This window comes from Rhinatrema bivittatum, chromosome 1 (assembly GCF_901001135.1).
Source record: "Rhinatrema bivittatum chromosome 1, aRhiBiv1.1, whole genome shotgun sequence".
In the NCBI taxonomy this organism is placed as follows: Eukaryota; Metazoa; Chordata; class Amphibia; order Gymnophiona; family Rhinatrematidae; genus Rhinatrema; species Rhinatrema bivittatum.
In genome coordinates, this window is record NC_042615.1 from 692031396 (window position 1) to 692056303 (window position 24908).

Below are 24908 nucleotides of genomic sequence, written 5' to 3' on the forward strand. Positions count from 1 at the left end.
CAATATGCTTGAACATTGCTTGTTTGAATTAGTAATAATGTTCTGCCATTTCCTGGTGTATGAATGAAGAATTGGAGCTCATGATAGAACTGGAGGGAAGTTACTTGCTGAGGTTTTGTGTTTTGGGGATTGTGCTTTCTTGACCCAGCGGTTTCCTCCTGTTCCTTTGGGTTTCCAGTTCAGTTGGAGCCAGGGTTGGGATTCTAGCGCCATGAGCCTTCATTCACAGCCCTCAGAGCTTTTCTGCTATTTTATCGCTTTCCAGTCATTGCAGTGACAATCCAGTGCTGGGGGTCTATGCAACAGAACTCTTCCTGAGCCCCTAAATCCCAACCCCCTGGGCATTGCCACGGAACGATGACTGTGAACATGCGACCAAGGGGAATGTAAGACCTCAGCCAGGAGTTGAACCTAGGCCACTCCCCAAGACTGAGTGCAACATGGCCACTGAGCCATCGGGTCAGCTCTAGATTTAAAATGTTGCTCAACTTAGTCTGAAAGAATCTGATTTTTAGTAGCACGGTGAGCAGCTGTTAGCTGGGTAATTTATCCATCTGACTTGTATACAAAATATTCAGTGGTGTGGCTGTGCCACTCAATAGCCACAGTTATTTCCAAGTTAGCTGGATAAGTGTGCTTTCATGCAGTCCTAAAGTTATTCTACTAACTTACTACCTGATTCACTAAGGCTTTTCTCCCATTCTGTATCTATGGGAAAATATCTTGATGGATCAGGCCCTCACTGAACATTGGCAGTTATCTAGCTGAGTTAGCCAGATAACTGACTGCACCCTGCCTCCAACTTATCTGGTCAACTTTTTTAGCCAAATAAGTGCTGGCTGCGGTCTGATATTCAAACAGTCCCACTTGTCCAGCAAAGTCCAAACTTAGACAAATCGTGCTGAATATTGGGCCTAAAGTGTTCTACAACCACAAATCGTTCACTAGGATGTGAACAATGTTTAGTTAAAAATGTATATATGGACATACAGAAATGGTCACCCAACTAATTGTGCTTGTTTATATCTGTCTGTCGTCCTTCTTTAGTTAGTACAACATGCTTAGTCTTGACATTTGCTGTATATTTGCACACAAACTATGGCAGGAAGAGAAGAACTCGCTGAAGTTTCATTCGTGTCACAATCCTTTTTTCAGAGCATAGGCCAGCAAAGCTGCTTGCTGCTACAGTATGGCAGGGGTTTAAGACTGGTGAGGGAGGGAGGAATTTGGAGAGTTGTTTTTCAATGAACTTCCCCCCCCCCGATTTTATAAATTCAGCCACAGGGAAAAAGAATAGAAGAAATTGACGGTGTTTGCATTGTTATCTTTGGGTCTGATTTTTGCCAAGAACTTCATCAGATTCAGCAACTATGGAGAGAAAACGTTGATAAATCAATGTGAAATGATCCAGCACTGAATACAAATTTAGCTTTTTTTTTTTTTGGTGAACAATAAGGTAGACAAATACATTCCTTCATCTATGAAAATGCAATCGTGCTTCTAGAATATTTTAGTATGATTTGGTGTTTGGAGGGAAGCAGCCCTGTTTTGCAATAATTATCTGTCTTCTGCCCTGGGTTTTCTCTGCTGTATTTGCACAGATATCCTTCATATGATGTCTGCAGTTGAACATGAGTATGTCTAAATTCCATCTGAAGAAATAAGGTGGGAACTATGTGTAAAAGTAAAAACATCTGGTTTCCATACATTTTTTTTTGGGGGGGGGCAGGGGCCGGCAGTTTGCTTCTTTCCTTCTATCAGCTCAAATTTGAACCAGTCTATTGCAGTAGAGTCGTCGTCCTACTGTTTCCAGTCTGATCATTGCAGCAATGGTCCTGAGACTGAGAATCCCGCACCACGGATCCTTCTGGAATGTTGTATCATAGATTCTAAATCCGGCCACCAGGTGTCACTGTTTTGGATTATCACACCTCGCTTTCCCGCGACTGCGACTGCTGCCCAGCTGACGTAGGGTGAGGATGACCCAATCCAGTAGCCATGGACCACCTGCATGGAAGTGCACAGCACTTGCCACTGAGCTGGTCCAGGTTTCCACATGTTTTTGTTCATAATTTGTTGCTAGACATGTTGGGGCCATGGACTGGACTAGGAGGTGCCGTTATTTTTTAGTCAGGATGTTTATATATGTTGTTTTCATGCTGTATTTTGCTGATCTCTCATTCATTCTGTCATTCATTTGTAGAGGCAGAATTTACAGACTTATTTCTATATTTGGTACCTGCTCTAGCATCCTGTAATACTTGATCCTATGGCTTTGCTCTCTTTTCTGTTGCTAAGGATCCTTTATATTTTTGACATGCTTTGTTTAATTCCTGTAATTTTTTTTTTTCTCGTTTACATCCATGGCTCTCTTTTTTTCTTAAGTTAAATGTCCCACTTTTAGGTCTAATGTATAGCTATATAGTCCTGCATTTTCCTTAATGAAGGAGAGGAATTTGCCAACTGCTACCACAGTTTAACCTCTTCTGTCTTTTATAAATGTACCTCTATCACTACTATGTATCCCTTCACTACTATTACCAAAGACATTTTAAGCATATTTGGTTAGGGAAATGGGATTTAAGTAGTAGTTTGGGGACTTATTTGTGCAATTTTAAGAATGATGGAAAATAGACTTCTCATTATGTATGGGTAGGACAGAGTTAGATTTTGTTTTATCCCGTGTGTATATTACTCCATTTCTTTTATTACTTTGTATAGCACAGTGTATTACAGAATTACATAGTAGATGACAGCAGGTAAAGCCCAATTGACACATCTGGTCTTTCTAGAGATATTCTTGGCAGTGTGAACCTTTACATTTCCGCTGCCAGCTGAAGAAGCTTGACCGCTTGTGGGACATCATTCCTTATCCAAGTCCGCTTTTGTTGCCAGCTTCATTGGTTCGCTACCATCTAAGGCAGATGAGCATATAAGTTCCCATACTTAAACACCCAGCTCCACTCGGCACCCTGATGTCTTGCCACCACGTTTGTAATAATCTAAACAGCTACTAACAGTAATGTAAGGGTTTATGCCCTAAAAATGCTTGCATTAGCATTAACACCTAATTCACGTTAAACATGCTGTTACATGTATTAATGGACTATTTAATGTGGATGTAACATGCAACACATTTTAATGAGCCATGTTGAATGTACATTCCTGCAAATCAGCTCTGTATTTAAAATGGCACAAATTGGTTTAAGTGAGGTGATTTGCATTGACTCACCAGGAATGCAAAAACTTAGTTAGCCTTGGGATGTCTATTTAAGTTTTTGCGTTAGCTCTCCATGACTAATGCAAGGTGCAATGCTCCTGCTAGCTTGCCTCTCACCAAAGAGTAGGTCTCCTGATCCCTCCTTGTCTACTCCATCCGACAATGGGCAATAGACATGGGAAAAGGAGAGAGCACAGCTCCCTCCTGCCTTTCAACCTTCCCTGCAACTGCTGAATGGAAGAAATGATGCTGGCTAACTGCATGCAGGGCAAAGAAATGTGTGAATTCGGCCAGCACCTGCTGTCTCCTGCCGCCTCCTTCCGTTGCCCATTGTCGCATGGGGTAGGCGAGAAGGGGAATATTTTGGGGAGTGGGGAAGTTGGCAGAATCTTGAGTTGGAGTAGTTGGGCTGGTGAGAGGGACCCTTTATAAGAGCCCCTCATTGGGGCTTGCATTAGTGCTGGTGCTAATGCATAGGCATCGATTGACACAGAGTATCAGATGTAATGTCCACTATAGCAAAGGCTTTATGCCCTGTAATACACTGGGTGTTAAATCTGCAGATGTAAGAGAGAAGGGTCTTGGCACACACATTCAGGAAAGCCATTCCAGGTATTCTGTACAACCAGATGGAAGGGGGAGGAGGGCATATAAGACCAGCTTACCTGCCAAGGTTTGGGAAGAGGGGTGTATGGGGAAGGGGAAATGAGAGGAGAAGGTACCGAGGCGTTGTGGAGTGAATTCACTTAGTCAAGCAGATGAAACTTAAATTTTATGTGAAAGCAGATGGGGAGCCTTAAGAAGAGGGGTTCCATGACAGTAATAGCATCAGTGGTAGATTATTCATGCTGCAGAATTCTGCATCTTTTGGGGAATAATTTAAAATGCAATTCAGAAAAAAAGTTATTACTCAGTGTGATCCTATTGTTTTGAAAAATAATCTGCAGAATTTTAAATTATTGTTGCAGAATTTTTCATTTTTATTTCTGCAGAAATTTTTCACTTTTGGGCAGAAATGCCCCTGGAGTAATGTTTATATTTGTTTCATGATAAGAAGAGTGATTTTCAAAGGCATTTCCGTGGGTACCATGGTGCTTTATCCATGGAAATGCCTTTTTATAAGATTGCCTGTCCCGATGCGTAGGGAAACTTGCGTATGTGTGCCCTGTTCCTGTGGACGTTTACCCAGACTGAGTGGAGGGTTCTGGGGCAGAGCTGGGGAAGGGGGGGTTGCACTCATGAGCATGCTGTTGCATTTTCAAAAATGTGCAAGTCATTTTTTCCCCCTCAAATGTCTCTGCACTTAGTAGGTGTAATTATGCTTTGGTCGTTTCGGAGGGATAACGTTTAAATGGAGTTGTACGAATAATTTGCTTTTGAAAACTGGTGGAACTAAATGGTAACTTTTAAACAGGTGTGCGGGCGCACGTGTGCTCATTAGTCTGCCTATGCCCAGGGACACGGCCATTTTATAACATGTGTGCGTATATGTGCGCATGTTACAATAGCCTGACCGTGCGCACACGTGTGTGCAGTTTTAAGTGGATGCACGCCTGTGCGCACAAATTGCCATTTCTATTTATTTATTTATTTAACATTTTTATATACCGAAATTCATGTAGCAAGAGTTACATATCAATTCGGTTTACATTATAACATTAAATAGGCAAGACAGAGTGCAATTACATCGAACAGGAGGATAAACTTGGATCAAGTAACTGGGGATTAAAGAACAAGAAGATACAATAAATAATGTAGTACTCAAAAGGACCTGGCTAAATATACAGTAGACACGTTACAAGGTGCATATATTTGGGAAGATTTAGAGTAAAATTATTGGTATGGATAGAAGGCTTGTTCGAATAGCCAAGTTTTGAGTCTCATTTTAAAAGCGATAGGGCAAGGTTCTTTCCGGAGGTCTGGTGGTAGAGAGTTCCATTGCGCGGGGCCTGCTGTGGATAGAGTGCGTTTATTTAATGAGGATTTGATGGTTGGGGCGAGGAGAGTATCTTTATAGGCTGTTCTCACCGGTCTGGAGGGTATATGTGGCTGCAGAGGGATATTGAGTTCCAGAGGAATGAGCTTGTGTATAGATTTATGTATGATTGTTAGTACTTTGTAGGAGATTCTGAACTTGATTGGGAGCCAGTGTAGGTTTTTCAAGATGGGGGTAATATGATTTCTTTTGTTAGATTTAGTTACAATCCTGGCTGAAGCATTTTGGAGCATTTGTAATGGTTTTATTGTGTTGGTTGGGAGGCCAAGTAGGAGGGAGTTACAGTAGTCAATTTTTGAAAAAATGATTGCTTGGAGAACTGTCCGGTAGTCTTGGAAATGGAGGAGCGGTCTGAGTCGTTTCAGAACTTGCAATTTATAGAATCCATCCTTAGTGGTATTATTAATGAATCTCTTACGGTTTAGTTGATTGTCCATGATGAATCCGAGGTTTCTAACTTGAGGTGAGAAGGATAGTTGAATAGTAGGGGGTAAGTTAGACGTTGCATAGTTACTGTCTTGTGTGACAAGGAGTATTTCAGTTTTGTTGGAATTAAGGATCAGATTAAGGCTCTTGAGTAGGTTGTTGATGGTTTGGAGGCAGTTGTTCCAGAATTCTAGTGTTTTTTGTAGTGTTTCCGTAACCGGAATGAATATTTGCACGTCGTCTGCGTAGATATAGTGGGTTAATTTTAGTTTGGAGAGAAGCTGGCAAAGTGGTAGTAGATAAATGTTGAAGAGGGTAGGGGATAGGGAAGAGCCTTGAGGGACTCCCAAGGATGAGGGAACTGGGTGTGATTCTTCGTTGTTGATTCTGACCTTATAAACTCTGTTATGTAAAAAAGATTTGAACCATCTGAGAGCAGTGCCTTCTACCGCATTCGTTGGGGGTTGGTGGGATTTTAAGAGTTGCTTGCCAAAGCCATTACCTGTTCTCCCAGTTTGTTCCCAGTTTGCCCATGTAAGGGGTAGGACTTCCAAACCCCCTTAGTTTAACTGCCTCCCTTCTCCCCTGTTAGCCCTGAGTCGTAAAACATCACTGAGCTGTCTTATTTTTTTTTCTTTTATAACTTGCACGTCATCCGTAGCAGAAGTAAAATTAGGTGGCAAGGAACCCCAGCATGCACCTGTGTGCGTGAGTATTTATGCGCAGATTTCAGCTTGAAATCCAGGAACACCCATGCGCTGCCAAACCACGCCCATTCCTACACCTTTTTTTTTTTTTTTTTTTTTTTGGAGCTTTTCATTCGTACGTGTAGCGGCAAGTACGCGCACGCTCTGATGGCTTAAAAAAAAAAAAAATCCGCTCGGTGTGCGCCGGCCTGGCTTGTGCACGTATCCTCTGATTTTGGCGCGTGCCGGGCTTATAAAATTCACCTCGATGTCTGTATTTGCCTTCTGTGGTTGGTTACAAAATGACCCCCCCTGAGTTGTTGTTTTATTGTGGGAAAACCTATGGATGTTTGGTGGTTGTTTTGTGTGTGAATTTGTGTTATAAGAACTGCATACACGCTAGGGCTTTGCTTTATCGTGTTCACATGTTTGTTTGCATTTCATGTCTGCACAGGCACCCTGCCCTGAGCTACTCTTGAACGTAAAAGTGAATAAGCAAGAAAGCAATGCTCAGCACTAAGTGAGACAAATGTGTGCCTCGTGCTGGCTTCAGAACAGCCTCTTCTGTAATGAGCAGCTTCTCTCTAAAAGCATTTTGTGCGCTTACATTGCTTTTTAATGCAATCCAGCCTGTCCTGAAGTGGTTTTTCCTCTCTCGTGTCTAATTTTGATGCACACTTTTCTATTTACAGCTATCGTTGATGATGAAAGGCTTTCTGCAGAGGAAATGGATGAGAGGAGGCGTCAGAATATTGCTTACGAGTATTTATGCCACCTAGAGGAGGCAAAAAGGTAAAAAAAATAATAATTTTTTAAATTTACCAGTTTCTTCAACAGAGCACAGTTCAAATGGACTGTGATAAATTGCAGTAAATTACTAATTGCCTGGTACCAGCGACCGCCTGCAGAGAGTTTACATGTAGACGACTGTTTATGGGAGAGACCTGCTTCAGTAGATGGATGTAAGGGAGCCCTCTGGGCTGTGCTCGGTGCCCGCTTTCTGTCCCTCGCACTGCTGGAGCCTGGCGCGCATGTATTCAATGCCCGCTTCAAATCCCTGCAATGCTGCTGCAGCTTGGCTTGCGTGCGCTACTCCCTGCTTCCTGAAGCTGTCAGCACATTTTGTTCTGTTGGCAGACTCGATTATGAGTTGGTTTTGTTTTGCCTTACCAGTTGGCTAGAGTTTGCTTTGTGTATATATGTGATGTTTGCCCTGATCTGGATTTGTTCTGATTACTTTTGTTTGGTTTTTTTTTTTTTGTGACGCTGTAATACTTTGTGTCGCTGTAACACTTCTGGGCTTTTTTAAGCTCTATTTTCATAGTCTGCAGTTAGCCAAAAGTATTTGTTTCCTTCCTTGAAAACTGTAGACAGGGGCCCGGTGCTTAACCTCGCCATGCTGCTGGCTTTCAGAAATATTGATTCATCGCTTTTATTATATGCTAGACGAGGGCACAAACAAATAATTACTATGTACAATTTAAAAAAATAAAATAAAAGTTCAGATGTAGTTTTGCTCTCGTCTAGCTAAAAAATAATTTTGAACTTTGAAAACCAAATTTTGCCCACCATTTAAACAACCGTTTGGTATTGCTTTTTTACGATTAAGTTTCGATGCTTTGACAAGTTTGTACTTTCAAACCTGGTTCTTTGCAAGGGCGGCAGAAAAATGTCGCGATGTCAGCACAGTAATGGTGTGGAGAGCAGCACAGCCCCATGGCCCAGCTTGCTGTGAACATGGACACTGAATCCTCTGCGATCCAGTCTCATGCTCTATTGACGCGGAGGAGTCCACACCCTTTCACTGCAAACATCTATATTTTTGACTTAGTATTGTTGGAAATCTAGATGGTGGCCATATGGATGTTCACAGCTATGCAGTATCTCAGTGCACAGGCTGGACTTTCCAGTGCTGGGGTTTTTAATTGCAAGGTATCATCAAGAACATAAATTGTGACTGTATTGCTGACTGCTGAAGCAACTTTGAAGCCACCTTGTGAAGTAGTTTGCCTGCTTTCCTAACTCTTCCAGTTGCGGCATGGAAGCTGGTGGCTGACTTTTTTTACGGTTGTCATTGGATACTAGGTCCCCAGGGTACTGCTGCTTTTGTTCATAAATACATTTAGAAAAGTCTGGTGTGGAAAGAATGGACAACTTAATATAGGAAAAAGTAAGTTTTATATCTGTATTTGCTCTAGTTATTACCAGAAAGTGTAGCTTATAAGGGAAGTCTCTGTGGGGCAACATGTCATGCAGTCAGATTTATGGTACCTTTTGTCTTGGGAGGATGCATCCATGTTTTCTTGCTTGCTCTGGAGCTAAAATATTACAGTAGAACCCATCTGTCTGTACAGGGTAATTTTAAATGTAACCTCAGTTAAATTTTTCTTAAGAAAATAGGCCAAGCTTGAAAAATCTTTCAGGATATGTAAGCCTCGGTGTCTCCTTTATTACTTTAATGGCTCTTAATTGTACGCTTTTTGGACATTTTTATGCCTTTTTTTTTTTTGTTTGTTTTTGAAAATGGAAACCCAAAACTAAACCCCATGGTTCAAATATTTCCTTATTGCTTGTTTGTAGCCCTCCCACCCTCAAATTTACTTCACCGTGACTACTGCCTGCCTTTGCATACTTATTCCTAATGTATCCGATACTATGACCACATCCTTTTGCAGTTAGCATTGGCAAATGCTTCTCCATTCAAAGTACGTTGCGCCTGCTTATTTTTGTACCTCGTCTGCATTACTTTGCTATTTCTGTTATCTGCCACCCTCACTCCTCCATGCCTTGGGTTCTGTGAGTAGTACTGGATATTCTGCATGTACTGAATGAGAGTGGTCACGGGCTTTAAAATCAAGCAGACCTCATTTAATCTGAATTCACAAACTGCTGTAGGCTTTTTGTGCTGAATTCACAACCCAAACCCTTAAATTGCACAGAGGGAACCATAGGTAGGAAGGTCCTGTGCACGGGTTGCACCTAAAATTAAGGTCCATTGTTTATGCAATGTGGATATCTGATAACCTTCAAGAAAACTCTTTTATGATTTTGTATAGCGTAGGCTGCGCAACCAAAAAGATTACAAAAAAGATTTTGTTTTGAGAGCGTGCTTCAGTTTCTATCACCATAACAGACCTAATGGAGGGATGCATGTCTATGGGAATGTATTATCTTTGTATGTAGATGTTCTATGCAAAGAAGATGAATGCTCATTCTGCATATGAAGGAAAACACTGCTATGCATAGCTCAGATGGATTTGTTTCCCAGGTAAAAGCATTTCAGTCTTTTTACTTTTTTTTTTTTTAATTCCTTTGAGGTTTTTCTTGAAGGGAGGCCTTGCCCTTCACTTCCTATAGAGTGAGACTTCTTGCATTTTAGGTAATTTATTTATTTATTTAAAATCTACATCGCATCGGTTTACAAATAACTTAATAACTTTTAGGCATTGCCTTTACATTGAACGGTAACTGTGAGATTAAGGAACAACAAAACTACCGGTAATTGAACATGGCTATAATTTACAAGGAAAGGAATACAATAAATTGCATCAATATTTTATTTGCATTTTATAAGCCTGTCTAACATTAAAAAACTATCTAACACATTCATACTATACTCATGCACTCACATTTAAAAACAAACATCTTCAAAAAACATGAAAATCAGAAATATTATCAAATAATTCAATTGTAATATAAAGTGCAAATGCTCACATCATATTTTAAACATTATACAATAAATCAACCAATGGAGTCAGTCCTCAAAATGACATTTTGAGGACTGACTCCATTGGTTGATTTATTGTATAATGTTTAAAATATGATGTGAGCATTTGCACTTTATATTACAATTGAATTATTTGATAATATTTCTGATTTTCATGTTTTTTGAAGATGTTTGTTTTTAAATGTGAGTGCATGAGTATAGTATGAATGTGTTAGATAGTTTTTTAATGTTAGACAGGCTTATAAAATGCAAATAAAATATTGATGCAATTTATTGTATTCCTCTTCTTATGTATGTTGTGTAGTACTGTGGTGAAGAGGTTCTTTTTTTCGTATTGACCCTTGTGTGATTATATTATATTATATAATTTACAAGGAGCAGATACATCTGGTCGAAATACTGCTTGGGGGACTGGGAGGCAAAAAGGATATTTACACGAAATTTGACAAAAATTGGGTAACTGGAGAAGCAGAACGGCAATATACAAAACTGTTCGACAAACATTGGGTGGAAATTACATTATAAGCGGAGGGAAGGGAAAGAATAGGCGAGAAAGCAAGTTAAAGGGAAGTGCTAACGCAATTGGAGATAATGACAAAAAGTACAGGTTGAGCGGGGAGGGGTCCTATATATGGTTCAGGCTACATCAGGAAAGAGGTTCATGTTGGATGAGTAGGCTTGTAGGAACAACCAAGTTTTTAGTTTTTTCTTAAATTTAGGGGTAGAGGATTCAGTGCGTAGGTCTGGGGGCATGGAGTTCCAAAGGGTGGGCCCGGCCAGAGAAAAGGCTCTGTTCATTGTAGAGATGAGTTTAGTTGATTTGATAGAAGGGGTACGGAGTGTTCCTTGGAGTGCAGTACGATCTATTGTGCTCTGAAATGCAGACTGAATCTATTAAAAATTAAAAAAAAAAAAATTCTTACAATCAAAAAACTAAATTTCTTATTTAAAAAATATAGGTGCATTACAAGTCTCATAGACCTGCTAAACCTACCTGTACAATCTCATAAAAATGAATCAATGGCTGTTTCTCACTTGCACATTGAGGGTAACTTTCAACAAACGTGCACAGCTGCACACGTGTATACATGACTGCAAGCAGATCTACGTAAGTATTTTATCACCTGCGTGTATATGTGCACATTTTATAAAATACACGTATCTCGACTTTGAAACATGTGTGTTAAGTAGGCTTGCGCATGAATACATACGGTGCGTTGAAATCATGAGTATCAATACTTTAACCATGCATGTTTTTCCTATTTTAAAAATATGTGCATGTATATTTTACACATGAAAGGAAAGTAGGATTTACTTGTGCAAGTCCCAATTTACGCGCACAAGTCGGCCAGTTTTCTAACGTGCGCGTGAAGAAAATGAACTAGTTTGTTTTCCCAGTCCTTCTCTAGGTCATTGAGACCTTCCTGCTGCTTCAGCCCTAATTCTCCCCCCCCCCCCCCCCACCCAGTCAATACTGCGCAATAAACACGTTTAAGATCACTTATGCCAAACTAGCAGGTGGAAAAATACAGGAGTAAGTTGGCCTAGGCATTGGGACTGGGCCTGGACACGGCACCTGATTTTTGATGGGTAAGGCAAATGTATGTGCGTATCTCTTTAAAATAGCAAGTATGGGCCCCGCCCCAGCACACCCCTAGAATCCCCTTCTTATGCTCCATATAGGCGCATGTATAAGTAAAATATATGTATATGTTTGTTTGTTTTTTTTTTTAATAGACTACGTTCATCTGTAAAGTTGTGAAAATTCACCCCACTGACTGGTCGATACAATAACGTGCGGTTGAAGATTTCCCGTCTGTAACGTGCTGGGAGCGCACAATACAGACGAGTAAGGCCATCCAGCGATACAGTCTCCAGTTTCACGCGTCCTTAGCGCTTCCTAAAATAGACACATAACCCTTTCCGCACCCAGCATGTAGATGATGTGTAAATGAACGAATTAGCTGTATAATGAAGGAATTAGCTATTCCCCTCCGATACTGTAACGGGCGCTGATATTATCTCCTTAGTAACCCGCTGTTTTGCCGCGGCCTTAATGTGTTAGTTTACCGCCTCCCCCTAGTAGGTGTTAGGACTGTGAGTCTTGTAGCAAACCTATCGACACCACTTAAAATACTGAAACACAATAAAACACAATAAAAAAAAAAAGCGATACAGAGATGATTGAGAAAATGTAATGCTGTGGGACACATAAAAACCTGTCAGAAAAAAAAATAAAAATTTTTAAATACCTGTCGGAGGGCCGCGTGGGTCCAGGCGGGTGGCGGCGGGAGCCGGGGAGCGAGTGGTCGCGTGTAAAATCTAGGCCGCGGGTGGGTGGGCGCCTGTTCCAAGCGGCGGGGGCGGGTGGACGCGCGATAGTCTCAGACGGGCGGCGGGATCCGGGCAGAGGGAGCCAGCGGCGAAAACGGCCTCCGGCTCCCTCTGCTGGATGAATGCACGGCAGTGAAGGAATGGCCGTGCGATTTCAGTGCTCAAGGCAGTCACGGCATGACTGCCTTGAGCGCTGAAATCGCATGGCCATTCATCCAGGCAGAGGGAGCCTCTGCCTGGTTGAATGCACGGCCCCCGCCGGAATGGATGCCCGTGCGATTTCGGCAGTCACGTCACGTGACTACGTACACTAATGTATGGGAAATAAAGTCCTGTATAATTCAGGGGTCCCCAAACTCTATTCTCAAAGGCCACAACCCAGTCGAGTTTTCAGGATTTCCACAATAGATCTTATACATATTCATCTGCATACAATGGAGGCAGTGTGTGCAAATGGATCTCATGCATATTCATTGTGGAAATTCTGAAAACCTGACTGACTTGGTTGAGAATCCTTGCGCTAGGTAATAAGGTATCAAAACAAGGGCTGGCTTGCTTAGTTAACCAAATATTTTGGTAGTTCTGCATAGGGTTCCATTGAATAATTGATGATGATACAATGGGAGAGCAAAGAGATTGGCAAAGTTTAGCTTGCTGTGACGAGAGAGGTGCCATGGTGCCAGTGTATAGTGAGAGTACACCTTTTTTTTTTGCGTGGATCCGATTCAGACAGGTTGAAGTCCTTTCAGGCTACAGTACAACATGCTGTTTGATATGTAAGTTTCCATGTACAGGTTTAAATTTTTTGCATAACAGCAGAGGAAGAAGTATACTTCTAAGTCGCTGTCGCTTTCACTTTGCAAAGTGCCAGGATTATTGTTTGGTCAATACTATAACATCATCCTGGTGGCAATAAACTGATAAGAGGAAAACAAACATGATCTCAGCTCTTTCACATCCTCTGCTAACCTTCATTTTTGAGTCTAGCTGAACTCACCCCCAGTCTTCCCCCATCTCTCTCTACTCCCCTGTGCCTATTCAAACAACCAAATTTTTTACTCCTGTTTGAACTTCTAAAATCAGTTTGCAATCTCAGCCATATTATGCCTTTTCAAACAACCAGGTTTTTAGTTCCCGTTTTGAGCTTTTAGAATCAGCTTGTAATCTCAGATCCAGAGGCAAATGCATTCCACACAGCTCTTTCTCTAACTTGGCTAAGATTGATGGGGGGTCAAACTGGTGTCATATCCCCAAGCTTATGCTTAGAAGGTCATGCCCAGACATGCAAAGAGCCTGTGGAACAGAGCTGGCCCAGGCCCAACACCGGGACCCAGTCCAGAAGCCATGTCCTAAGGGCCTGATGCCAGAACCCTTGTCCGGGTTGGGACCCGACCTCTGGGCCTAGCTTGGGCTGAGGCCTAGGAATTGGGGACTGGGCCTGGATACGGTGTCTGATTCCCGATGGATAAGATAAGTGGGAGTCAGGAAACTTCCCGGGCTCGGGTCTCTGCCAAGGTTCTGGCATCAGGCCAGGGCCTAGACCGAGACCCTGGCATTACGCTTGGACATAGGCCGGGTTCCCTTGTTTGGGTCTCAGCCTATTCTCTTCGTGAGGCCCCTGCTTCAGGTCTAGACCAGACGGGTGACTTCCCTGCCTGCCCCCATTGATTTTCAGGACGGGACAAAATTTCGTTGGAATTTAAATCGTTCCATTTTGAAAATAACTTGAAATGAAAATGGGAAATTTTTGTCTCATTTCCTATTTTGTTTTTTCCGAATGCCCATCCCTACTGTCTACAATGCTTCTACCACTCCTTCCGTGTTCGCTGGCCATCTGATGCTGTTGTCTGTCTCCTCCTCCTCCAGCGGGGTTGTTCATGACTGCGACCTGGCAGACGCTTTGTGGTTGGCGGCCCCATATCTGAGGAGGGAGTTTTAAGGGAACAAATAACACACCCTCCCCCATATTCCCTTGCTCTTCAATCTCTGGGGGTAGGGGGAAAAGGAGCTGCTTGGGCTTAATTGTCCTGGGCCCCATAACCCTTTATGGTCAGCCCTGATTTGTAGTCTGACCAAGTACAGTAGAGTCCTCCCATGCAAAAGCCACACACTTTTTTTTTTTTCCTGCAGGGGCTTTTGGCGTTCGCTTTTTAAAAATTGTTTTGGCAGTCCCTAATAGTTAGAATCTCATCTACATCATGCACACTGTGTCTTATTCTAATTTAAACCTTTGATTGTGGCAGGCTGAAAGGATGGTGAGTGGGGTATAACTAGGCCATTCTGCTTCCTTAGCCGTTGCAAACAGGAGCATGTTGTGTGGCTGAAAAACAAGAGGAGGAGAACATAAGATAACAGGGACCGTACCAACTTGAAAACACCATCGTTGAGAGCACAATAATCACTGCACGTAGGAGGTAGAGGGCAGTGGAGGTTGGTGACTCACCTGTGAGGGGCACGGAGGCATCCATCTGCTGATCATATTTTGTCCCAGGAAGTGTGCTGTCTGCCAGGTGCCAAAATCAGATTGCTGAAAATCCTTAAGCCTACTGACTACTATCTGATGCTGCTTATCTATATTGGCATGAATGATACTGCAAGGTACCACACAGTATTTAAAAGTGACTTCATGGCATTGGGGGAGAGGGTAAAGTAGATAAGTGCACGAGTGGTGTTCTCTTCAGTCCTAGACAAAGGTAAAGGCCCAGGCAACGAAAGTTGCATTCTGGAGGTGAATAAATGACTGTACAGATGGTGTCTGTGATAAGAATTTTGGCTTCCTGGATCATGCGATGATGATTCAAGGACTGCTGAGCAGAGATAGGGGTCCACCTGTCAAAGAAGGGGTGCAGTGTCTTCCAGAACAGACTGGTAAACCTACCAGTTTTAAAATAGGCTTCTCAGAGATGAGTGAACAAAGCTCTGAGGTAGGTGAAATTACTCGGGTAAGTAACTCTTTACGCACTTATAGAGAAATGAGAAAAAAGGGTAACATTTGGAAAGCTACGTACACTAATGTATGGGAAATAAAGTCCTGTCGTAGAAAAGGTTAATGTGGATGTTGTGGTTGTCACGGAGACATGGTACATGGAAAGCTATGACTGATATAGTTACAGCACACAAGATTAAGAGCATTTCCCACACAATAGAATATTCTCTCTTTTAGAGCTGCTTCGCAAATCTGATTATCAATTTTTTGTAAAAAAAAATTAGCCTTATTTATTCAAACATATTCTTCTTGAAACTACTTTTGACATAATCCTGCTGTTATGATTATTGGGTAGGATGCTAATTGTAATTTTATGTGTTTGTTGTATATTTTTGTGCTTCAAACAGGTCTGGTTTTCAGAATATTCACAATGACCTTCATTTTCGGTTTGTTGTTTTTTTTTTGTTTTTTTTTCCTGGGGAATTGATCAGGATTTATTTTCACAAGAATAAAAACAGGAGAAAATCAGTGTGTAAAATTTTTTTTGGGAGTTTTGAATATCTGAGCCCTCCCTCAATAAAACAATCACTAGGCTTCTCTTCTCAACTCCCTCCTCTCTTTTTCTTCCTGCTTCAGTCTCGCCCCTTCTCTCTCCCCCATCCTCATGCCTTGCTTGCTTTCGGCCTCTGCCTCCTCCTCCCCAAACTTGCTCTCTCTCCCTTTGCCCCACTTCCCTTCCCCCAATCCCCTCATTCATCCTCGTTCACACCCTCCCCCACAACTCCCTCATTCCTTTATTCCTACCCCCCACTCATCTCCTTCACGCCCGCCCCCCATAATTCCCTCACTTTTACTCCCTCCCCCCTACAACCCCCTCACTTACCTTTCATTCCCACACCACAAGAGTACCCTCACTCATCTCCTTCACTCCTACCCTCCATGATCTCCGCACAACCTTCACTCTCCCCCACTCACCTTTATTCCTTTCCGAGTCCCCCCCCCCCCTCCCTTGGAGTTGCCACAATGCCGTCACTCTCCCACCTCCATGCTCCTAAAGAATCGTGGCCTTGCAGGGCCTCTGGTCTATTCCTCCGCCGTGGCTGTCATCGCCTAATGGAGCATAGAGAGGGTGAGTGACCAGGGTAGGGGCAGGGGTGGCAGCAGAGGTGGCTGCTGCCAGGGGAGGGAAGATACAATTATTCCAATGAAGCTTCACTTGTTCTGTGTCTAGCAGAAATTTTAGGGGAGCCATGGCCCCTGCAGTCCCTCCCCCCTGTTTCTATGCCGCCTCCTTAGACACAAACAGAAATACTGAAACAGAAATGATGGCAGCAAAGGACCAAGTGGTCCATCCAGTCTTCCCAGCAAGCTTCTTAAGATTAGTAACTGCCATGCTGTGCAGATTACTCCCTTGTTTCTCTTAAGGGTAGTAACTACCACTCTGTGCAGTTATCCCCAAGCCTTATGGTAACCCATTAAATTTGCAGCTAGCAACAGTTTTTCCTGGGTGATGAGCTTTCTTGAAAATTCAGTCAGAGCCGCCTGATGTGCTTGGCCATAGAAGCAGTCCTGTGCTTTTCTTTCCTAATGTCTGCGTATCAGTACCCCAGACCGGAGAAGTCGGGGGGCCCTCTTGGTTGTTGACTGAATCCAATTCTCCTTTTCTCCTGCCGTCAAAGTGGGGGACCAACGTTGCGGTTGCATTAAAAGCTTCAAGGTTTATTGGTTAAGGTTGGTAATCTCCGTGCCTTCTGCTAAGGGTAATAACTGCCACACCTGGAGTGGCTCCCATGCATGCTTTCTTCCTTTCCTTTAAGACTTGGCTGTAGAAGCGGTCCTGTGCTTGTTCCCTTATGTCTGCGTATCAGTATCCCAAGTCGGGGGGGCCCATCTGTTGTCTGAATCCAGTTTCTCTCCCCCCCCCCCCCCCATGCCATCTAAGTGGGGAGCAGTGTTGCCGTTGCATTCTGTCACCTTGAGAGCAGTTCATCAGGAAGAAACTAGGGAACGCGCCTTTTCCATTGCCTGCCTTTTTAATTTTTGTTGTTAAGGAACTCCCTCCCAAAAGAGAGAATATTAGCAGAACCAAACTTTTTCTGAAAAGCCCTCAAAACCCATCTATTTCAAAAGGTGAATTCCATCTGAGTACTACAGTCATTCGTCATTGATATAGTTGGGCTCATCAGCACAGTTTAACGTATGTGATATTTTTTGATTTGTCATTGTTGACTGGCTTTTATGTAACTTTTTTATTGTGTGTGTTTCCTTGTATCCCCCCTGAATGTAGGAAGGGCGGGTAATAAATATTTTAAAATAAATAAAAATAAAAAGCATCAAGGCATGGGTTAAGGGTAGTGCTCTCCATGCCTTTTGTTAAGGGTAGTAACCGCTGCAATAGCGAGTTACCCCCCCCCCCCCCCCCCCCGGCATGCTTTTCTCATCTCCATCCTCTAGAGATTCACAGTGATTAACCCATGCCCCTTTGAAATCTTTGACTGTTTTTCGCCTTCATCATCTCCTCCGGAAGGGCATTCCGGGCATCCACCACCCTCTGTGAAGAAATAATTCCTGACGTTGGTTCTGAGTTCCCCCTCCCTGGAGTTTCATTTCGTGATCCCCAGTTCTATTTACTTTCCAGTGGAAAAGGTTTGAAGTTTGTGCATCATTAAAACATTTTAGGTACCTGAAGGTCTGTATTTTACCTCTCCTACACCTCATCTCTTTCAGGATATGCATCTTCAGATCTTTCCGTCTCTCCTCCTAGGTCTTCTGATACAGGCCCCACACCGTTTTGGTTGCCCTTCTCTGGACTGCATTCATCTTGTCTCTATCCTTTTTAAGGTACAGGCTCCAGAACTGAACACAATACTCTGAGGTGAGTCCTCTCCAAGGACCTGTACAAGGGCATTACCACATCCTTTTTCTTATTGGTTAAAATCTGTTTAAAATGATTTTTGCCTTTGGAAAAATCCGGGAATTTACAGGTGAAAGAAAATTGGTTAAAACTGAAAAAGAAGGTCCCTAGATATATTTGTGTTCACTGCCTTTCACTGTATGGAAATATGATTCATATTCATTGTGGATATTCTGAAAAACAGATCTATTCGTGGCTCTGTGATCAGAATTCCCTACCTGTGCTGTGCACAGTTCTGGAGACTACACCATCTAAATCATATAAACTGGATGGATCCTCTAGAGGGCGGCTACTAAAAAGGTCATGAACTTCATTATAAAACATATGAGAACAAACTTATCTTAACGTGTATACCCTAGAGGAAAGGTGGGATAGGGAAGATATGATAGAGCCAATTAAATACCTTCCGAGATATCGATGCACTGGAGGCTCAACAGAAAAGACTCTAGAATGAGGAGTCGTGGAATGAGGGTGATAGGGGGGTAGAAGTGTGCATGACAATACTTATTTCATTTTTGCATTTTATTTCTTTTCATTAAATTTTTTTTTTAATTTAAGTATTTTTAGTGTTTGCTAAAAATGAAAACAAAAAATGCTAACAGCCGAAAGTCCAAACATTACATAAGAACATAAGAAAATGCCATACTGGGTCAGACCAAGGGTCCATCAAGCCCAGCATCCTGTTTCTAACAGTGGCCAATCCAGGCCATAAGAACCTGGCAAGTACCCAAAAACTAAGTCTATTCCATGTAACCATTGCTAATGGCAGTGGCTATTTTCTAAGTGAACTTAATAGCAGGTAATGGACTTCTCCAAGAACTTATCCAATCCTTTTTTAAACACAGCTATACTAACTGCACTAACCACATTCTCTGGCAACAAATTCCAGAGTTTAATTGTGCATTGAGTAAAAAAGAACTTTCTCCGATTAGTTTTAAATGTGCCCCATGCTAACTTCATGGAGTGCCCCCTAGTCTTTCTACTATCCGAAAGAGTAAATAACCGATTCACATCTACCCGTTCTAGACCTCTCATGATTACTCAGATGCTCAGAGTAATGTAATATACCATAAAAATTATACCCCAACACTACAATTAGTCTGCTGTTTATTCTAATAGTGAAGAATAATGTAATTACTTTAAATGATCATCATACTAGGCATCAGTGATAGCTTGTGCTTGTTAAACCATCTGCCTTGTGCATAATCATAGATCATATTGTCCCAGAACATTATCTTTTTTTTTTCTGCAACTAAAATTCTCAAGCTCAGTGTCCAAATAAAATTAATGGTACTTATCTAAGCCGTGTAATGTGCTTTTTCTTATTAGTCCTCATACAGAGATAGTATAATATTATGGGACAATATGACCTATGATTATGTAAAAGGCAGACTGTTTAATAAATGCAAGCTATCACGTGTAATGCCTAGTACGATGGTCATTTATAACAATTACATTATTCTTCACCTTTAGAATAAATAGCAGACTATTGAATTGTAGCATTGAGGGGAATAATTTTTGTGGTTAAAGCAATAAAATATTTTTTTGTTTTATTAAAAAAAACAAATGAAACAATATAGACGGTCGTTGACACTGTCATTTCAAATGTAAGCACATCTGTAATAGGGGGGGAGACTTGGAAATAATCTGAGGAAATATTTCTTTACAGAGAGTGTGGTGGATGGATGGAACAGCCTCTCGGAGGTAGTGGAGGTAAAGACAGTATCTGAATCCCAGAAAGTATGGGATGAGCACAGGCAATTTCTGAGGGAATGGAAGGGATTGTATACCTGAGTAGCTGTTGCAGATGGGCAGACAAGATAAACCATAATGGTCTTTTTCTGCCATCCTGTTTCTGTTTCTAACTGCATGTTCGGGAAAGCAGAAGCTGAGGAGCAATGGTTGAGCCTTGAAACAGCGGAGAAAGAAACAGAAGGATATCAGAATTGTTAACATTTGCCACTGTTAAACACTGTAACCAAACAAATTTTAAACTTGTAGTGAAAAGGAAAATTAGTAACACTTCTAAGTACACATGTGCGCACAACATCAAATGTAGCAAAATGAAGCCTGCACTCCCCACCATGACAATATACAGCAGACATACAGTATATACTACATGCATGCAGCTCGGACAGTGTGCAAGGGTCTGTTGTCATGCAACAACTGAACTGGCGCTTATCCACAAAACGGACAGAGCAGCCATGTGAAATGCTGCAACACATTTCACATTTGCATCTGCACAATTACACATGTGTAGTCATTCAAACGTAAGATACAACGGGCAAAACTTAGTTAAGCATGACATGTCGGTGCTAGCTTTCTGTTGATAGGTACTCTCTTACAGTGACTGTGGTACCCTGCCATCTATTGCTTCTAAGCGGGATAATCTTGGGGACAGAGTGCGGTGGCCACTCCCCTGGATAATACATAGGGCCCTGTCCTCTAGCATCAGGCTGAATAATAATATAAAAAACAAGGATAACCATGTCAGGGTAACATATCTGTTAAGAGCATCTTGTAGCATCTTACCCAGTAATCATAGGCTATTAATACAAACAAGCACTAATAAGATACATCAATTGCACATAACTGTTTGTTCTTCTCCCTGCCTCAAACTAAAAACAAAACATATCACATCTTAGTCTAAGATCAAATATAAAATGTTACAGAAATGTACTTAATGGGGGGAAGAGGGCTCTCCGGGTACCTCTTTCAGATCTCTCTGCTTGTCCCAGTGCACAAGTTGGAGGAAAGCATCAGCCTGGATGCCAGGACAGACCAGCTGGTCCTGTGTAGTAGGGTTGCAAAGTAATTTTAAGGTGTTTGGCAGATTTGTTATGTTAAACTTTTATTTTTATTTTTTTAAAATAAAGGCATATAACAACAATCTGGCATACAACTTGTATGAGACTCTAAGAATGGATAGTAGCAGACAGAGAAGTGTAAAGTTAATATTAAATAATGCAGAAAAATTGCGAACTTTGGGGTACTCCAGTGGTAATGAGGAACCAATTGGAGGTGGTGGATGAAAGCCTGATATGCAGTTGCTGGCAGGGACTGACCCAACTATCCTAATATTGATTAGGCAAGTGAGCAGAATGTCATGAAGGAGAGTATCAAAAGCAGATGTGCTATATCATAAGACAAGCATACATGGTGTGCTGGAACTGAAGCCTCGGATGATAGAATTAAAACTTGACAGCAGTTAAGGTTTTGGTACTGTGAAATTGTCAGAATCCAAATTGATATTGTCCAAAATAGTATTGTTGTCTAGAGTTTGATAGCAGAGTCAAGATTGGCAGGGATGAAATTAGTTGAAAATTTGAGAAATCAGTTGTTGCGCCAGTCGGTCACAGACGGCTGCGACCTCTCATGCTCAACTCCTTTTTTTTTTTTTTTTTTCCCCCCCTGCACCGTCAATCATTGGGAGAATGGTGGCCTCCGCCAACCAATGCCGACTTCCCCGGCATCCCTGGGACAGCATGGGCACTGCCAACCGCCATCTTACTTCCGGCATCACCTAGGCGCACGCGTGCGCATACAGGGCCTCCTTATGAATACGTCATGGCGGGAACCTCAGGGGCATCCCTTCCTGATGATGTCAACACCGCTAGTGTACTTATATTGACTGGCCCATTGCTAAGACGAGTTAGCAAGGAGTTCTCTTGCTTGTTAAATCCGCTCTACAGATCCTCTGTTCCAGACTCTCCTCCTAGCATTCGGATGCTCTGAGTACCTGCTCCTTGGGGGCTCTTCTGCATCTTGGCTATCCTCTCCTCGGAGGGCCCTCCTGCCTGGGACGTCCTGACCCGCTCCTCGGGTATCTCTGCTGAGACTTCCTTGTGTGAGTACATTCTCCCACTTCCATCAGCTTACTGAAGATTACATGGCGTACCTCGTTCCTTGGGCCACAACCGTTCTTCAGTCTGTCTACACCAGTGGTTCTCAACCTTTTTTCGGCCGGGACACACCTGACAGATGGTTCTCATATGCGTGACACACTGAACATGTGACCGTCAAGGGGCAAAATGTAAATATACATTCTGCATCCTCAGGAATCCCCTCCACCCCCAAAAATGGGTGCAAAGCAGATCTAGGGCATTACCCTGTACAACTCGCCATACAAAAAAATATATTCTGGTTCTGATGACATCTCAGTAAAAGCAAAACAAACTCTCTTTACTGGCAGGCACAATACCCCTCCTTATGAAAAGACAGTAATTTACCACTACAAATATTTAACCAGGCCCTAAACACTAATACACCTCCTATTAGGAAAACAGAGTAAGCCAAGCTGCTATAGATAGATACCTACTTAGAAATAATTGTAAAACTATACTAATAAATGTTACAAAACAACTGATGAACAGAATAACATCCAACAATTAAAAACTCATAAAAATTATTAAAAATTGTCCAAATATCAATAAAATATTTCAAAACAGCAGACACATCACATAATACCCAATAATTAAAATGGCAGTCAATCAAGAAAAATAAACTTAAAAAGCCGCCTTTACTTACCCTCTCCAGCAACTCTCCTACTCCTTTCCCTTGCAGACCAATAGCACTCACCAGAAGCAGCAGTGGCTGCTGAAGCTCTGTCCTCACAGTCCTCTTCCTTAGGGCCCACAACCAGTCACAACCAGTCTCTGTCTCACACAGACCAGTATCTCCCTAACTAGTATCTCTTCCTCACACTCACACCAGTCACCTCACTGACCAGTCTGTCTCTCTCTCTCTCTCACACACACACACACCAGTCATCTTCCTGACCAGTCTGTCTCTCTCTCATAGAAACACATCACCTCTGACCAGTCTCTCTCTCAATCACATACAAATGTTCTTGCTCCCATTCTACCACAACCCACAAAGCTGCCACTCACGCACCCAGGCACCAATTCTACCTCACACACAAAAAACTGCCACTCACGCACCCAGGCACCCATTCTACCACACACACAAAAAGCTGCCACTCATGCACCCTGGCACCCATTCTACCACAACCCACAAAGCACTGCCACTCACGCACCCTGGCACCCATTCTACCACAACCCACAAAGCTGCCACTCATGCACCCATTGTACCACACACACACAAGCTCTCACTCATGCACCCAGGCACCCATTCTACCATACACACACACAAAGCTGCCACTCAGGCACCCATTCTACCACACACACACACACAAAGCTGCACTCACACCCCCATTCTACCACACACACACACAAAGCTGCACTCACACCCCCATTCTACCACACACACACACCCCCATTCTACCACACACACACAAAGTTGCACCCAGGCACACATTCTACCACACACGGAGTTTCTTCTCATTGTTTTCCCCAATAAGCCTGGCCTCCGCTTATCAGCTGCCGCTGACCTGACTTCCGGGGGTACGCAGGGAATCTCCGCTCTTCAGTCCCTCCGGCTTAGCCTCCAGCAGCGGCGCACAGGTCTCTTCGTTCTTGACTTCAGTCCCGCCGGCGGTGCACGGGTCTCTCCATTCTTCGGCGGCAGCGCACGGGCCTCTCCACTCTTCGGCCGCCGGCGGCGGCGCACAGTCCTCTTCACTCTTCGGCCACCGGCGGCCAAGAAGGAAGAATTCCCGCGGCACGGCCTTTCTTCTTCCCGCGCACCGCGTATCACTTCCTGTTCCAGGTCGGGGGGTGGAATGCAGGCGCGGAAAGAAGAAAATGCCAGCTGCGGATGCCACAGTTGTTTTTTGCACCGCTGCCGTTCCCGCTGGGCTTGAACGTGCTGATAGCCCGGCGGCAACGGCAGCAGGGAAGAAAGAGCAGCGGGAGGGACCGGGAGCCACGCGACACACCTGCCGGTGCTTGGCGACACACTGGTGTGTCGCGACGCACCGGTTGAGAACCGCTGGTCTACACTACTCTATCTGTGCCTCAGGATATTACACCTTCTATACAAGGTCTACAGCCTGGTTCCTGTATCACCACCCTCTGCCTCCTTGGCATCTATAGTACAGCTTCCTTGGCATACCCCACGCTGCGGGCCACTACCGGATCTGCACTCAGAGGTATTTACATCTGCCTGCAGGAATCCCTGGGTGTACCCTGCGCTGCAGACCACTATCGGACCTTCGTATCTACATCATCATCTTGACTACTGTATTTGCTCAAAGACTGTGTTTATTACTTTTCCCACTCCTCTGGTTATGTACTATCTTTTCTCCTTAGTCTTCTCTCACAGCTGTGTCCTACCTCGCTGAGACCAAGCCCACTGACTGTGAGGCCAATGGGGCTCCTCTCTGTGTGTGAAGACATCTCTCGCTTCAGCCTGGGGTTCACAAATTCATCAAAACATTAACATCAGTTTGATCAGCAGATGGGCTTTCCATATTGGTCTTACAGAGGCATGTTTAAGCGTATCAGGAAATTAATTATAGGATAAAGAGAAATTTACAATGTTTGTGATGGGTACAATCTTTTCTTTTTTGGCTACTTTTAAAAGTGCCAGAAATGGAAATGGATTGAAGTGGCATGAGGAGGAGCTCAGGAAGTAACTAGGTGATGCATTTAAAACTAATAAAAGAGAAAAATATATATTTTTTTCACAACACATAATTAAGATCTGGAATTCGTTGCCAGAGGATGTGGTGAAAGTTATTAGTGTAGCTGCATTTAAGAAAGGTTTGAAAAAGTTCCTG

The 24908-nt window shown here is 42.9% G+C and overlaps 1 protein-coding gene across 2 annotated transcripts in view; it reads left to right on the forward strand.

Annotated features, from left to right (window-relative positions):
• The window catches only part of IQGAP2 (IQ motif containing GTPase activating protein 2), a 604286-nt gene that overhangs the window by 74942 nt on the left and 504436 nt on the right, over positions 1 to 24908 (forward strand). For both annotated transcript variants that reach the window (XM_029575244.1, XM_029575253.1), the window contains exon 2: positions 7021 to 7120. In XM_029575244.1, coding sequence (XP_029431104.1) covers positions 7021 to 7120 — 100 coding nt within the window. The remainder of the gene's footprint in view (positions 1 to 7020; positions 7121 to 24908) is intronic.